At 45.6% G+C, this 15,907-nt stretch overlaps 1 protein-coding gene across 1 annotated transcript; it reads right to left on the bottom strand.

The window, feature by feature from the left end:
- Window positions 1-828: 828 nt before the first annotated feature.
- LOC145814166 (protein MAINTENANCE OF MERISTEMS-like) lies at window positions 829-3,021 on the bottom strand. The gene is made up of 4 exons (XM_082910688.1): window positions 2,773-3,021; window positions 2,484-2,645; window positions 1,707-2,390; window positions 829-858 (listed from the first exon to the last, which is right to left on the bottom strand). Exons 1-4 carry the CDS (start codon window positions 3,019-3,021, stop codon window positions 829-831), a joined length of 1,125 nt encoding a protein of 374 aa, XP_082766814.1.
- Between the last annotated feature and the right edge of the window lie 12,886 nt (window positions 3,022-15,907).

The raw sequence follows: 15,907 nt of genomic DNA, 5'->3' as shown, positions 1-15,907 counted from the left end.
GGGACACATCTCTTGGCCGCCAAAGCTAAAAACATGCGTCACTGGATTCCAGAACCTTGCCGCGGCATGGAGAAAAGGAAGTTGTAGCGGAGTACGGCTCAGCGTGAATAGTGCATTCAAGCCGAAACCCCGGAAATTTAGCTTTTCCGAGCCATCTAGAGAAGAGATCCAAGATGTGATATTTTCTGCGAAAAACACCTCCATCTTTGTCTAAAACTAAGATGAAATGAATGTTCCCAAAGTTGAGGCTTTTATAGAAGAAAAAACGCTATTCACAGGGACACGTGTCAAAAATCTGGTGGCTGCAGGACTGAATGGCCGGCCAGCTACTTTTTCTGGCTGGCCAGCTATTTACTTTCGGCAGAAATGGCTGGCCAGCCATTCACTTTTTGCAAAAATGGCCGGCCAGCTCCCAGGGATGGCTGGCAATGTTGCAGTGTGTCTCCTCGGCCCTGTTTTACTCTTCGAAGGAGAACTCCAAGCATTTCCATGCAACGGGAGAGTCGAAGGCCTTCATTTCAGACGCGTTCCGATGCCCAGATCGTCAGAAGTACACTTTGTTGTTGTTGAGTTTTGCTTATCGAGTTGTTGCATTTTGCTTATCGAGTTGTTCGTCGAGCGGGCGTGTTTTGTATTTGAGTCATTGCTCTCTGTTTAAGCAATTTTTGTTAAAGTTTTGTTTATTTGCGTTATTGCTTTTTGCTTATCGAGTTGTAAACTTGCTAAAGATTCTGTTATACCTTAGTAAGTTGGGTTGTTTAGTTTGTTGCGTCGGTTCACTACCTGACTTGGTGATTACACCATACGCATTACCACTCAAATTCATTCTTATGCGAAACAAATTGATGCGATATGATGCTAAAAGTTCAAAATACAAACACCTTTCCAAAAGCTATTTCATTTCATCATGCTTTACAACAAATAAAGGTACAAGTTTTACAAAAATAAAACTGCCTAACAATGTGCAAAGTGCTACAAACTACTAAGTAAAAGAAAAATAAAGCAGGAAATAGCAACATCAAAACCCTCGGGAGCGGGAACGAGAAGCACGCCTCGTCCTCTTTTGCGGGACGACCTCCACACCATCATCTGAGTCAGAGCTGTCATCCTCAGGATCCTCCTCAGCCTCGCCTCTGTTCCCCGAGCCAAAACCGGAGCCTCCCTCCTCAACAGATGTCTCGAACTGACGGTCGATAGCCTCCTCCTTCTCCTCCTCATCAGGCTCCACCTCCACAACATGAGCCCTGCGTCTGTGGACAGGCCCTCCTCGAGCTCCTCGATAAGGCCTAGATGGCCCGGCTCCTCGGGAAGGCCGAGATGACCCCGCTCCCTGATAAGGCCCAGATGGCCCAGCTCCCCAATGAGGTCCAGGTGGCCTGGCCTGCGGCTGACCGGACCAAGAAGGCATCTGAAAACAAAAAAATTCAATTCAAATACATCAGTCCAAATATGTACATCAGGATACAGATATAAGCAAAGGCCACATGAAGTGGGTGCATGTAAATACAGTGTACAAGTGGGGTGTGTGGCAGATGTGCTCTACACAAGTAGTCTATCGATGCAGTAGAAATCAGCATGTCATCAGAAGTATGATAAATGCCAGAAAAATGAAGGGTACCTGAATGCCCGCGACAGATAACTGTGCCTCCCTGCGTAGAACCATGCCCTCGAGCGTGGCCACCAGCCCAACCACTTCCTCCATGTACCCTCGCGATGGCTGCAAAAATGAGCTCATAATCATCAGTGAACAGAAGAGTGTCTAAACATCTGAATGATGAATGAAAAGTGGAGCATACCGGCGGTGAGTCCGGATCAATGGCGTATCGATCACTGGGCATCAGAGGCTCTAGTGGAATCGGAATCGGAGAGCTAGCCCCGTACTGCCACGCCATCAACTCAGTGGGCATATCTGGCCATCCGACATGAGGATGAATCGACGGAGCCGGGGGAGCTGGTCTACTCCCACCTCTAGATGTGCCAGCCCGGCTAGAAGAAGGGATGTCTGTAGCTCGAGCCCGAGCCTGGTCCGAGGATGGCATACCGGCAGGTCTCATCATCGGAATACGAGCTTCTGTCAATGGAGGCATCAAATATATGTGACGATAGGTGGCGTAGTCCCCCTCCGCAACATATAACAAAGCATCACTGCCCAGCATGGCGCCGACTACCTCTGAGTAAGAGAGCCTGTCAGCGGTCCGCATACTAGCTGGAGGTACTGCGGGAACATCCTGAGAAAGATACCCCCGTACCTGGCGCAGAAAGCGCTCCCCCAGGAACCAGACTCTGCCGACTGGCCCTTCGAGCAGGACCCTATACCGGGAGATGCCTGACGCTCCGGTATACTGAAGTAGGAGATCATCACCCAGGGGTGCCCAAGGCTGCCAAGTAATCTGCGGATGATAAATGTATAAACCAATCAGAAAACGAGAATATACAGAGCAAGTCAAAGATGAAAATGAAAAGAACTGAAAGTTCTGAAGTACCTCTGAGTGTCGCACAGTGTCGAAGTACTGTCGCAGGCGAACCAGGGTCTCTCGAGGCCTCGCCCGGTGCGGGCCCTCAAATATCAATGAATATGGGGTCACGGGAATCCCCACCACCTCCAGCTCTGGGGCTAACGATGGGAAGTATACATAAGCCCATAGCTGAGAAAAGCAGTGCAGAATGTAAGTACGAAATGCTGAGAGCAAAATGCAGACTGTAAAAGTGCGCTGTATGTGCAATGTACAAGTAATGAAGAGCAGAAATGTAAATCAAGGGGACAGAAAGTACCTCCCAAGCTCTCCAGTAGCCGCCAAGCAAATCGCCCCGCCCGCGGGAGGTCGCGCTCATGTAAAAATAAAGGGTAGCCAGGCCGGCGCCACCCCAATCATATCTCTGGACCTGTGATAGGTCGACTAGAGCGCTCAGCAGGTATAGCCCAATGGTGTTCCCTCTGTCGGCGAACAGGGTAGTCCCGAAGAGGAACATCAGGAAACCACGGGCGTACTGCTCTGTCTCCTCAGGAGTCTCGGGCACCATCTCTGCCCGCCGAAAATGGGAGGAGAACCAAGTATATCGGACTCTCCCAGAGACCCTGTCAACGGGTGGGCGAGCCCCCAGTAAATACATCCAGGCGGCCTCCCACTCGCCCATATCCTCATCGTAGGGGATGGCCCAACCTCCGACATCAAGGCCGGTCAATACAGCAAAGTCAAAAGGGGTCATGGTCATGTCCCCGGTAGCAGAGAAATGAAAGGAATTGGTGGTGTCCCACCATCTCTCTACCAGAGCTGCCATCAAGGTCCTCCTGGCAGGACAGCGTGACAACCCGACACAGAAGGGGCCAAACCCCGCCAAGTCTACTAAGTCTCTGACGCCCTCCGGGAGCTCAGCATACCAATCCCGCGCCATGGTGGAACCATATCCTCGCACACTGCGGGAACCACCCTGCATTCAGAATGAATATATGTGTCAATAATAAGATGAAATGGGCTGTATGCCAATGATAATGAAATGGGCCGTGTGCCGAAGAAATGAAATGGGCTGTGTGCCGATGAAATGAAATGGGCTGTGTGCCGATGAAATGAATTTTGGGCTGCGTGCCAATGGAATGGGATCGGCTATGTGCCGATGAAGTGAAATAAGCTGCATACAAATAAAATGAAGTAGTCGTGTGTTCAGAAGTGAAGTGTACGGACTGTGTGTTCAGTATAATCAACTTTCAGTTAATTTGTAGGCTGCGTGTTCACTATCTACCTGGGCTGCGTGTTCAGAGAATTTGAATTTTGGGCTGCGTGTTCAACTTTCAGTTAATTTGTGGGCTGCGTGTTCACTATCTACCTGGGCTGCATGTTCAGAGAATTTGAATTTTGGACTGTGTGTTCAGTATAATCAACTTTCAGTTAATTTGTGGGCTGCGTGTTCACTATCTACCTGGGCTGCGTGTTCAGAGAATTTTGAATTTTGGGCTGCGTGTTCAACTCTCAGTTTAATTGTGGGCTGCGTGTTCACTATCTACCTGGGCTGCGTGTTCAGAGAATTTTGAATTTTGGGCTGCGTGTTCAACTTTCAGTTTAATTGTGGGCTGCGTGTTCACTATCTACCTGGGCTGCGTGTTCAGAGAATTTGAATTTTGGGCTGCGTGTTCAACTTTCAGTTAATTTGTGGGCTGCGTGTTTCACTATCTATCTGGGCTGCGTGTTCAGAGAATTTGAATTTTGGGCTGCGTGTTCAACTTTCAGTTTAATTGTGGGCTGCGTGTTCACTATCTATCTGGGCTGCGTGTTCAGAGAATTTGAATTTTGGGCTGCGTGTTCAACTTTCAGTTTAATTGTGGGCTGCGTGTTCACTATCTATCTGGGCTGCGTGTTCAGAGAATTTGAATTTTGGGTTGCGTGTTCAACTTTCAGTTAATTTGTGGGCTGCGTGTTCACTATCTACCTGGGCTGCGTGTTCAGAAAATTTGAAATTTGGGCTGCGTGTTCAACTTTCAGTTTAATTGTGGGCTGCGTGTTCACTATCTATCTGGGCTGCGTGTTCAGAGAATTTGAATTTTGGGCTGCGTGTTCAACTTTCAGTTAATTTGTGGGCTGCGTGTTCACTATCTACCTGGCTGCGTGTTCAGAGAATTTGAATTTTGGGCTGCGTGTTCAACTTTCAGTTAATTTGTGGGCTGCGTGTTCACTATCTACCTGGACTGCGTGTTCAGAGAATTTGAATTTTGGGCTGCGTGTTCAACTTTCAGTTAAATTGTGGGCTGCGTGTTCACTATCTACCTGGGCTGTGTGTTCAGAGAATTTGAAGTTTGGGCTGCGTGTTCAACTTCCATTTAAAGTGTGGGCTGTGTGTTCACTTTCGAATTCGGGCTGTCTGTTCGACATATCAGTGTTTGAGCCATGTGTTCTAATGTGGGCTGTGTGTTCGCAATTAATTAATGAGCCGAGTGTTCAGAAATTCAAGTGTTGAAACTACATGTTCAAAGATGTAAGGAAAGTACTATGTCACAAGCTAAATGTTTAAGCATGGCAAGGGTGCGAAATGTAAAATACAGAAGATGAGGTAAATACCTCTCGGGCCTCGTGAGAGAGATGCTGCTCCGGCTCTCTGAGAAGCAGATCCGCGGGTGCTCCCTCGTCGAAACTGGTAAAATGACGGAAAACGGCACGAGGGAGGACGTGCGCTGCCGGACGGTACCTCTCGGGCACGAAAGGTCGGGTCCTCGGAGGTAGAGTCATGGGATCGAAGTCATCTCCAGCACCCGGAAAACCTCCACCATGGGAAGAAGTACCCGCCATTTTCAGGAATCTGCAAAAGGGGAGCAAAAATGAGCAAAATGAGCAAAAATTGGAAAAAGTCAACAAAAGTCAACTCTCGGGAAATAAAAAGTCAACAAAAGTCAACTCCCGAGAAAATATTCTAAATATTAAGATGAACTTACCTCAAGTGGTGAAAATGCAAAAAGAAGCTCCCAAGCCGGAATTTAATCGCTCCAAAGTGTTTAAAACTAAGTGTTTTTACGAAAACAATTTGCGCGAGGCGTTGGAAAACGCGCGTAAAACTCAAAACTGGAGAGAAAAGTGTTGAAAGAGGCAAGAAATGAAGTGAGGTTCGGCTGCCATTTATAGGCCTCAAGCCTTGGGTGAAAAGGCATGCAAAAAGGAGGCAAAAAGACCGAAATGCCCTCGGAAAAAGGGCATGGCCGGCCGGCCCCTGTTTCTAGCTGGCCAGCCATCTGCTTTTTGCAGAAATGGCCGGCCAGCCATCTACTTTAATGGAAACCGGTTGGACACCCCCCCTTGGGAAGATAAGTGGCCGGCCATGCTCTCCACATGCTCACCTAGCTCTCTGCAAATTTTGAGGAAGATCGGAGTTCCCGGGACCTAAAAAAGTTCAAGAAAAGTACACTTCCGGTCGCGAAATTGCTCCGTCGAGACGTCGGTTTCAAGTTCTGACATGTGTCTCATCATCATTCATCGAAATCAAAGTGTATCCTTTTTGAATGAGCTGTAACCTTTCAAAGAAGCAGATCGGAGGCCGTGATCGAGTTACCCTCGCCGAAACACGCGTTTCCATACTCGTTGTTTCACGACGAATGACACCCTGATTCATACTCATTTTGTACTATCATGCACATATCTTACATTCTCATGGGCATACTCACATTGTCATGTACATTTCTTGATATTGGCATACCTCCGTGCTTGAGTGTACGTTGTCACGCGTATTCTGTTCTTGCATTATGATACATTCACTCACCGGCACTGCGTGTGTCGAACTTTCGGAATCATATCAAATATATGTTGTTAGCATATTGTACTTGTTGCAATTTCTCTCTTTTGCAGGCACGATATTGTATGTACGGTTCAATTGAGGCTGGTGCGACCAAACGAATCGCGCAGGTATCGTATCTTCTCCGTGTGAGACGTGGCGGGGATTGAATAATCCTCCGCATTCTTAAACTGCATGAAATGTAGTTGTTGCTTTGCATTCTTGCTTAAAACTGTTGCATCTATTTGCGAATACTTGCTTCATTACAGCTTGCTGCATTTGCATAATCATTGGGTTACCTTCGGCTTCTTGCATATTATTTGCATTTTGCCCCCTGCCTGCGGGCATGCCTGCGGGCACATCTCTGTCTATCTTTTATGTTTGTCTGAGTCTTCGGCCTTGTCAAAAATAGGTCGTCTCTGGGCTTTGGCATTCACTCCCGTCACTTGTGACTTCCGAGTTCTGTCAAAGAGGGGCAACTGTAGACACCCCATTTTTGACCGACCTTAAGACTCAGACGTCACCGATGGAGCGCTTGGTGATATTGCATATTGTGCTCGTTCAGAAGTTTCAGAGTCGCGGCCATGAGCCCTGCCTCCGGATTTCCGAACCCTCTTCTGTGCCTTACCTCGGTTTGTGAACCAGGCTCGGTTTTCTCTGTTTCTTTTCCTGAGGGGAGGGAGAGGTCCTGTAGATCATCTCTCAGTGGCCGTAGGCTATGTTTTGTGGTCGTAGGCCATTTTGCCCATTTCGGAGCCCGGTTTCCGATTTTTTGGGACCGTTGGCCGTGTGCCTCGGTTCGGGACCGCCTAACCATCTCCTATTGCTCTGATTTTTGGCATACATCCTATTTCATCCATTTTGAGGGACACTGGGGGCTGAGAAACCCACTTCGAGGTCGAATACCATTTTCGGTGCTTAACAGCCCATTTTCGGGACCCCGAACTGCGTGTTTTGGCTCCGGAACATTCGTTTTGCAACGGTTTTCGCTCATTTTTGGCAGGTACCTCTGTTTTATCACAGGGAAGGTCACTGAAGGGTGGGAGGCCAGCAATTGTTGCAGCAACCAATTATTTCTCTTCCGGAGCCTCCCGGCACCCGTTTTTCGCACTTCCGGGCTAATGTTGAATACCTTAGAGCTAGTGTTGCCAACTTTCAACCACATATCTGTGATGTACACATCTGGGAGGCCCCTAAAAGTTGGTGGCCGGCCATTAAGGTCACCTGACCCTTTTGACCCCTTTCTTCCGGGCTAATGTTGAATACCTTAGAGCTAGTGTTGCCAACTTTCAACCACATATCTGTGATGTACACACCTGGGAGGCCACTAAAAGTTCATGGCCGGCCAGTAAGTCAACTTGACCCTTTTGACCCCCTCTTTCCGAGCCATTGTTGAACCCCTTGGGCCCACTTTCTTGGAATTTCAATTACATGGTTGTGTTGTACACACATAGGGCTACCTCCCCAATACCTGGCCGGCCAGAAAAGCTTGTTGACCCTTTTGACCCCTAGCCGGCCGGCTAGGGGGTGTGGCCGGCCGGCCACCTCCTGTAAAAGTATGAGGCCGGCCGTATTCTCCTCACTGTACCCTTTCCAGCTGTGGGGCAATATCCCCCAGATATTTTCTGTATCCGGGGGATATTTTGGGAGAGAGTTATGCTCTCCATTTCACCCCCCTTTTACACCCCTTTCTTGACCTTATAACCAGCTGAGGGTCTTCTTCTTGAGGGTTGAAAAAATTCCTCTCCAAGCACAAACCCTAAACTCCATTGTCTTCTTCTTCAAATCTTCAAAAAACCCTAAGTCCATAACCTTCATTCCTTCTACACCACCAAGCTCTACCACCACCATCTCATTTCCAGCAGCAAGGAGGGATTCTTGAAGGCTAAAGAAGCTGCAAATCAACCCAAGAAGCAACAAAAGCTTGAATCTTCAAGGGTAAGTTACACTTTGATCCTTTTGACCCTTTTCCTTGATCCATTTCTAAGCCTCATTTATTTTTGGTTTCAAGCTTCGGCCCTAACTGAAAAGGGACATATTTTGAGCTCATCTTCACTTCTCATTAAGGGCTCAACCCTGTTTGAGCCCTCCATAATACACTTGCTTCATTGATCATCTTGTATGTCATAGTTTTGCATGCTATTTTTGACCCATGAGCAATTTATTTTCGAGCATGTTGTAAACTGATATGAGGCATATTTTGAGCCCCTCTTCAACATTGGAGAAGGGCTCAACATTGTTTGGTGTTTCCATTTGTCACTTGTAGTTATATCCCCTATTTGGCCCCATTTTTGCATAAATTAGTAGCCCTCTTTGCTTCTGTTTTTGGACCTTGGTCCGAACTGAAAGTGGTCTTATTTTGGCCTATAATTCATGTTTCATTCACACTTTTTTTCTGTTTGGTGATTATTTTATATACTTCATGTTATAGCACCTTTTGAGCCTTGTTTTGCATCACATTTTTAGCATGTTTGTATACTGATTTGAGGTCTGCCATATACTGTAAATGTTCATATTTTTGGTTCATCTTCAGTGTTATAGAAGGAAATTTTTCAGTTTGAGTTTTGCTTATACCACTTGCTTCATTACCCCTCTTTTGGCCCCTATTCTTGCATGCTATTTTTGCCATACCTATACTTGCTGTTTGGCCTTGTTTATAACTATGAAAGTGCATATTTTGGGACTGTCTAGCTTCTGTCTTTGCATTGCGTGTCCATATTGTGCATGTTTGGCATGGCTATAGGCCATTTCGGGTGCCTAATGTTGCATTTCGGGACAATTTCATGCATTTGGTATCATTTCGCTACATTTCGGGACTGTTTTTCCCCATATTTTGTTGCTGAAATTCTGTTAGTATGCTTGCACATCATTTTTGCCATGTTGCATTGTCATTTTAGCATCGCCTCGGTTTGCGTGCCCGTGTGCACGCATTTCGAGGCACTCCATTTTTTTATCCGACGGCATCCGATGTGAGTGTGGCTGAGGCTCACTCATGTTGGTATAAGCCCATTTGTCATTTCCATGTCATTTTAGCATCGCCTCGGTTTGCGTGCCCGTGTGCACGCATTTCGAGGCACTCCATTTTTATCCGACGGCATCCGATGTGAGTGTGGCTGAGGCTCACTCATGTTGGTATAAGCCCATTTGTCATTTCCATGTCATTCTGTCACCGCCTCGATTTGCATGCCCGTGTGCACGCACTTCGAGGCATCTCATTTTCACCGCATTTATCATCACCTCGGTTTGCGTGCCCGTGTGCACGCACTTCGAGGCATCTCATTTTCATTGTATTTATCACCGCCTCGGTTTGCGTGCCCGTGTGCACGCACTTCGAGGCATCTCATTTTCACCGCATTTATCATCACCTCGGTTTGCGTGCCCGTGTGCACGCACTTCGAGGCATCTCATTTTCATTGTATCTGTCATCGCCTCGGTTTGCGTGTCCGTGTGCACGTACTTCGAGGCATCTCATTTTCAGCATTCTGTCATTTTCTCGGTTTGCGTGTCCGTGTGCACGCATTTCGAGGCATCTCATTTCCATAGCATTCTGTATGTTAGGATTATATCTTAGTTGCATTTCATGCATATCACTCATATTGCATCATGTCCGGAATAGGAGTTAGCCCGGGCACGGGAAACGAGGTACATTTCGTACTCCAAGTGACGGAGTGTGTCTCAATTCCCCAGTCACCGACACTCCGGATTATCCATGATGGACTTAGGTTTTAGCCGTAGTTTCATGTGCATTCATCCTATATTGAGTTGTGCATTTCGACTCCTCTGCCATCATGCCTCGGTATGCGTGATTGGTGGCACGAGGATCGAGACATGCATATATTTGTGCAAATACATTGCTATGCCCCTTTCTTGCTCTCTGTTGCAGCAAAATCAGGAATCAGCAACTTTTCGAGACTTGGCACGCTTTTCAAAAAATAACAGGTGTAAACAGAGGCTAATTGGGGCATTCCGGTGGATTTCCGCGCAAGACAGTCCGGACATGCATCATCCACCAGAAGCAAGGCAGTCCCTGGCTTGCACGCCAGTTTATTTGCTTTCTAGTTAATTCATTAATTAATTAGAATTCTGTAATATTTTGGACTGTAATATTCTTTTATTTTGGGGACTGTAATATTTGGACTGTATTATTTATTCGGACCCTCCGAGTGAGGGCATAACTGAATAAGTGTGTGTGAGTGTGATGTATGCCTTCCAACCTCACGTCTTTCTCCCTTTTATTTATCCGCTTTTGATGGTTAGATTAGGGCATATTTAAATTAGCATACAGTATGACAGCATGTTTGCATCATTCATCTGTATTGCATGCACCGGGCTCGGCGCATCATACTAACTGCATTGTACTTTCAATTTCAAAGTTGAAAATATGATAGCTGTAGCATTCCATATGCCATGTTTAGAATAGCCGAGCCTACTATAGTTGCATTTTGCATGTGTTGCATTAGGCATTTCTGTATGTTTAGGACCATGCATGATTTCTAACATAGTTTCTGTTTTGGCTTGGAGTACTCGGTAAGTTTTATGCTTTAGCATCCTTGCATGCGTGTAAGTGACTGCCATGAATAGCATGCTTACCATGAGGCTATGTGCTTATGTGATATAACTGCATGAATGCCTGTGGGTGAAGGTTGGGTTATCTGAATTGGAATGAATCATCAAAATGTTTCAAGCCTACCTGCGGGTAGCAAACCATTTTCAAAAACAAACATGAAATGTTTTGTTCCAATTCGGGCGACCCGGTCTATACTTATATGCTGTGAGCATCACATAGTAACCTAGGCTAATAACCGGAATAAGAACTCACAATGTTTTCAAAAATTGATATCATGGTTAGTAGAGGCCGGTCTATGACCGGGCGAGCGGGGGTGCTCACGAAGTGACCTTCCCCAATCGTACCCAAGTTCCCGAGCCGAGGCAACTTTGGTGATGACGGACACGTGGCCTTTTGGCACCGAGTTAGGGTTTCCTAAATTTCCCAAAATAAAATATTTAGGTGGCGACTCTGTATCTGGCAAAGCAGTCCATGTTTGGCATTTCTTTCAAAAATCAGTTTTCCTAAAACGATTTGCCGGATTTGGACTCTTTGGTTCAGATTTAGAACCGTGACTACGAAAAGTCGAGTCCGAGCTGTAGCGAGGTCCCCCGCGGGCTTGTTACAGATGCGTCCAGTCATTATCGACCAGAAATTTGTGCCGGCTTACGAGTCAATTGCTGCTATAGATGAGGTTCAAGATGAGAACCCCTGGTATTACGATATTTGGAATTTCTTAGAGAAAGAGGCGTATCCACCAGGGGCAAATGCCAAGGATAAAAGGGCAATCAAAAGAATGGTCGTTCAGTTCATCATCTGTGGAGGTAAATTGTATAAGAGAGGTCATCTGGGAATGCATAAGTGTAGACGTCCCCGAACACCCCGGGAGGGTTAGTCCCGTTCTGTTCATTTGGGGTCACTACAGCTCGGACTCTCAAATGTCACGGTTCTAAATCTGAACCAAAGAGTCCAAATCCGGCAAATCGTTTTGGGAAAACAGATTTTTGAAAGAAGTGCCAAACATGGACTGCTTTGCCAGATACAGAGTCGCCACCTAAATATTTTGTTTTGGAAAATTTAGGAAACCCTGACTCGTTGCCTAAGGCCACGTGTCCGTCATCACCAAAGTTGCCTCGGCTCGGGAACTTGGGTACGATTGGGGAAGGTCACTTCGTGAGCACCCCCGCTCGCCCGATCAAAGATCGGCCTCTACTAACCATGATATCTATTTTTGAAAACTTTGTGTGTCCTTATTCCGGTTATTAGCCTAGGTTACTATGTGATGCACACAACATATAAGTATAGACTGGGTCGCCCGAATTTGAACAAAACATTTCATGCTTGTTTATTTGAAAGATGGTTCGCTACTCGCAAGTAGGCTCAAAACATTTGATGATTTATTCCAATTTAAGTAACCAAACCTTCACCCACAGGCATTCAGGCAGTTATATCACATAAGCATATCGCCTCATGGTAAGCATGCTATCATGGCATTCACTCATACGCATGCAAGGATGCTAAAGCATAAAGCTCACCGGGTACTCCAAGCCAAAACAAAAACTCATTAGAAATCATGCATGAATCCTAAGTATACAGAAATGCCTAATGCAACACATTCAAGAATGCAAACTATAGCAGGCTCGGCTATTCTAAAAATGGCATATGGAATGCTACAGCTAACATGTATTCAACTTGGAATTGAAATACAAATGCAGTTAGTATGATGCGCTGAGCCCGGTGCATGCAAAACAGATGAATGATGCAGACATGCTGTCATACTGTATGCTAATTGAAATATGCCCTAATCTAACCATCATAAGCAGGTAAATAAAAGGGAAAAAAGACGTGGGGTTGGAAGACATACAACACACACACGCACACTTATTACAGTTGTGCCCTCGCGCAGAGGGTCCAAATAAATATACAGTCCCGAATAAAAGAATATTACAGTCCAAATAATACAGTCCAAATATTATACAAATTCCTAATTAATTTACAAATTAACTAAGAAAGCTGTAAAACTGGCGTGCAAGCCAGGGACTGCCTTGCTTCGGATGAATGATGCATGTCTGGGCTGCCTTACGCGGAAATCCACTGGGATGCCCCAATTAGCCTCTGTTTACACCTTTTCTTGAAATGCGCGCCAAACTCCAAAAAGTTGCTGATTCTTGATTTGCTGCAACAGAGAGCAGGAAAGGGGCATAGCAATGTATTTTCACAAATGTATGCATGCCTCGATCCTCGTGCCACCAATCACGCATATCGATGCATGATGGCAGAGGAGTCGAAATGTGCAACTCAATATAGAATGAATGCACGTATAAACACAACAAGAACCTAGCGCCATAATGGATGATCCGGAGTGTCGGTGACTTGGAATTGAGACACGTTCCGTCACTCGGAGTACGAAACGCACCTCGTTTCCCGTGCCCGGGCTAACTCCTATCCCGAACACGATGCAATATGCATGATATGCATGAATGCAACTAAGATACAGCCTAGTATGCACAATGCTATGAAAAGGAGATGTCTCGAAATACGTGCACACGGGCACGCAAATCGAGAAAATGACATACGCAATGCAAATGACATGGAAATGTGATATGGACTTACACTAACATGAGAGAGACTCAGCCACACTAACATAAGAGACCGATGGATGAAAATGAAGTGCCTCGAAATGTGTGCACACGGGCACGCAAATCGAGGCAATGGCATATGCAATGCAATGGCATGGAGATGGCATATAGAATGCAACATGGACTTATACTAACATGAGAGAGCCTCAGCCACACTCACATAAGAGGCCGATGGATGAAAATGAAGTGCCTCGAAATGCGTGCACACAGGTACGCAAATCGAGGCAATGGCATACGCAATGCAATAGCATGGAAATGGCATATAGAATGCAACATGGGCTTATACTAACATGAGAGAGCCTCAGCTACACTCACATAAGAGGCCGATGAATGAAAATGAAGTGCCTCAAAATGCGTGCACACGGGCACGCAAACCGAGGCAATGGCATACGCAATGCAATATGGCTAAAATGGCATATAGAATGCAACATGGACTTATACTAACATGAGAGAGCCTCAGGCACACTCACATAAGAGGCCGATGGATGAAAATGAAGTGCCTCCAAATGCGTGCACACGGGCACGCAAACCGAGGCAATAGCATATGCAATGCAATATGGCTAAAATGGCATATAGAATGCAACATGGACTTATACTAACATGAGAGAGCCTCAGCCACACTCACATAAGAGGCCGATTGATGAAAATGAAGTGCCTCGAAATGCGTGCACACAGGCACGCAAACCGAGACAATGACATATGCAATGCAATGGCATGAAAATGGCATATAGAATGCAACATGGACTTATACTAACATGAGAGAGCCTCAGCCACACTCACATAAGAGGCCGATGAATGAAAATGAAGTGCCTCGAAATACGTGCACACGGGCACGCAAACCGAGACAATGGCATACGCAATGCAATATGGCTAAAATGGCATATAGAATGCAACATGGACTTATACTAACATGAGAGAGCCTCAGCCACACTCACATAAGAGGCCGATGGATGAAAATGAAGTGCCTCGAAATGTGTGCACACGGGCACGCAAACCGAGGCAATGGCATATGCAATGCAATATGGCTAAAATGGCATATAGAATGCAACATGGACTTATACTAACATGAGAGAGCCTCAGCCACACTCACATAAGAGGCCAATTGATGAAAATGAAGTGCCTCGAAATGCGTGCACACGGGCACGCAAACCGAGACAATGACATATGCAATGCAATGGCATGGAAATGGCATATAGAATGCAACATGGACTTATACTAACATGAGAGAGCCTCAGCCACACTCACATAAGAGGCCGATGAATGAAAATGAAGTGCCTCGAAATGCGTGCACACGGGCACGCAAACCGAGGTAATGGCATACGCAATGCAATATGGCTAAAATGGCATGGAAACATGCTAATGGGATTTCAGCACTGAAAAGTGGGGGAAAACAGCCCCGAAATGAGGCGAAAACACACCCGATGCATGGAATAGTCCCGAAACATGAATTTTGGGACCCGAAATGGCCTATAGCTATACCAAACATGCACAATATGGATATGCAATGAATAGATAGTAGCAAGGAAGCCCCAAAATAAGCATTTTTACAGTTCGAAGCATGGCCAAACAGCTAACAGAAATAGGGCAAAACTAGCATGCAAAAATGGCCCTAAATGTGAGGTTATGAAGCAACTCACAGCTGCTGACCTCAAACAGGTTAGGGCCCTTCAACAACATTTAAGAGGGGCCCAAAATAAGCCACTTTACAGAACTGTAAAAATCCCAAAAATAAACATAGATATGGCTAAGCTCTTATGCAAGAAAATGGACCAAAAGGTGGCCAAAGAGGCAAGTGGTATATGAACAGCCCAAACTGAAAAATTCCCTTCTACAAAATTGAAGAGGGACAAAAAATAAGCATATTTACAGAACTATAAAAACTCCAAAACAGTATACAAACATGCTAGAAATGCAATGCAAAATGAGGCTCAAAAGAGGCTATAACATGAGGTATACAAACTATTCATCAAACAGCCAAAGACCCTTAATGAAACATGAAGAATGGGCCAAAATAAGACTATTTTTAGTTCTATAAAATGCCCAAAAATGGAAGCATAATGGGCTGCCAAAGCATGCAAGAAAATGGCATTCAAGGAGGATATTGAAGCAAGTGCAATATGGAGGGCTCAAACAGAGTTGAGCCCTTAATGAAACAAGAAAATGAGCTCAAAAAAATGACCTTTTCATTTTTGGTCGGAGCTCAAATCAGTAAGCACATATGGCTAAGAAAAGATACCAAAATAAGCTCAAAAAAGGAAAAATACCACTTACCCTTGAAGGCTTGACTTTGGTTGCCTCTTGGCTTGAGTTTGTGACTCCTTAGGCCTTGGAGAACACCTTCAAACTTCTGGAATGGAGGATGGAAGGGTGGGGGTTGGTGGTGTAGAAGAAATGGTGGTGTTGGATTTGGAGGTTTTCAAGGAAATGAGAGAGATGGAGGAGGATTTTTGCATGCAAGCTTGAAGATAATTTT

Source organism: Camellia sinensis, unplaced genomic scaffold (assembly GCF_055761805.1).
Source record: "Camellia sinensis isolate YWXY unplaced genomic scaffold, ASM5576180v1 Unanchor1, whole genome shotgun sequence".
NCBI classification, from domain to species: Eukaryota; Viridiplantae; Streptophyta; class Magnoliopsida; order Ericales; family Theaceae; genus Camellia; species Camellia sinensis.
Note: the sequence above shows the minus strand (reverse complement) of the source record. Positions and strands in the feature narration are given on the sequence as shown.

What these genes read in the sequence shown, in the direction of transcription:
- LOC145814166 (XM_082910688.1), bottom strand. Translation starts at nt 3,021, where the DNA reads ATGGTGCCCGAGACTCCTGAGGAGACAGAGCAGTACGCCCGTGGTTTC. An exon ending in GCTACTGGAGAGCTTGGGAG is followed by an intron (nt 2,646 to 2,772) that starts GTACTTTCTGTC and finishes TGCTTTTCTCAG; the next exon opens with CTATGGGCTTATGTATACTT. An exon ending in TTTTTGCAGCCATCGCGAGG is followed by an intron (nt 859 to 1,706) that starts GTACATGGAGGA and finishes TTGAACTTTTAG; the next exon opens with CATCATATCGCATCAATTTG.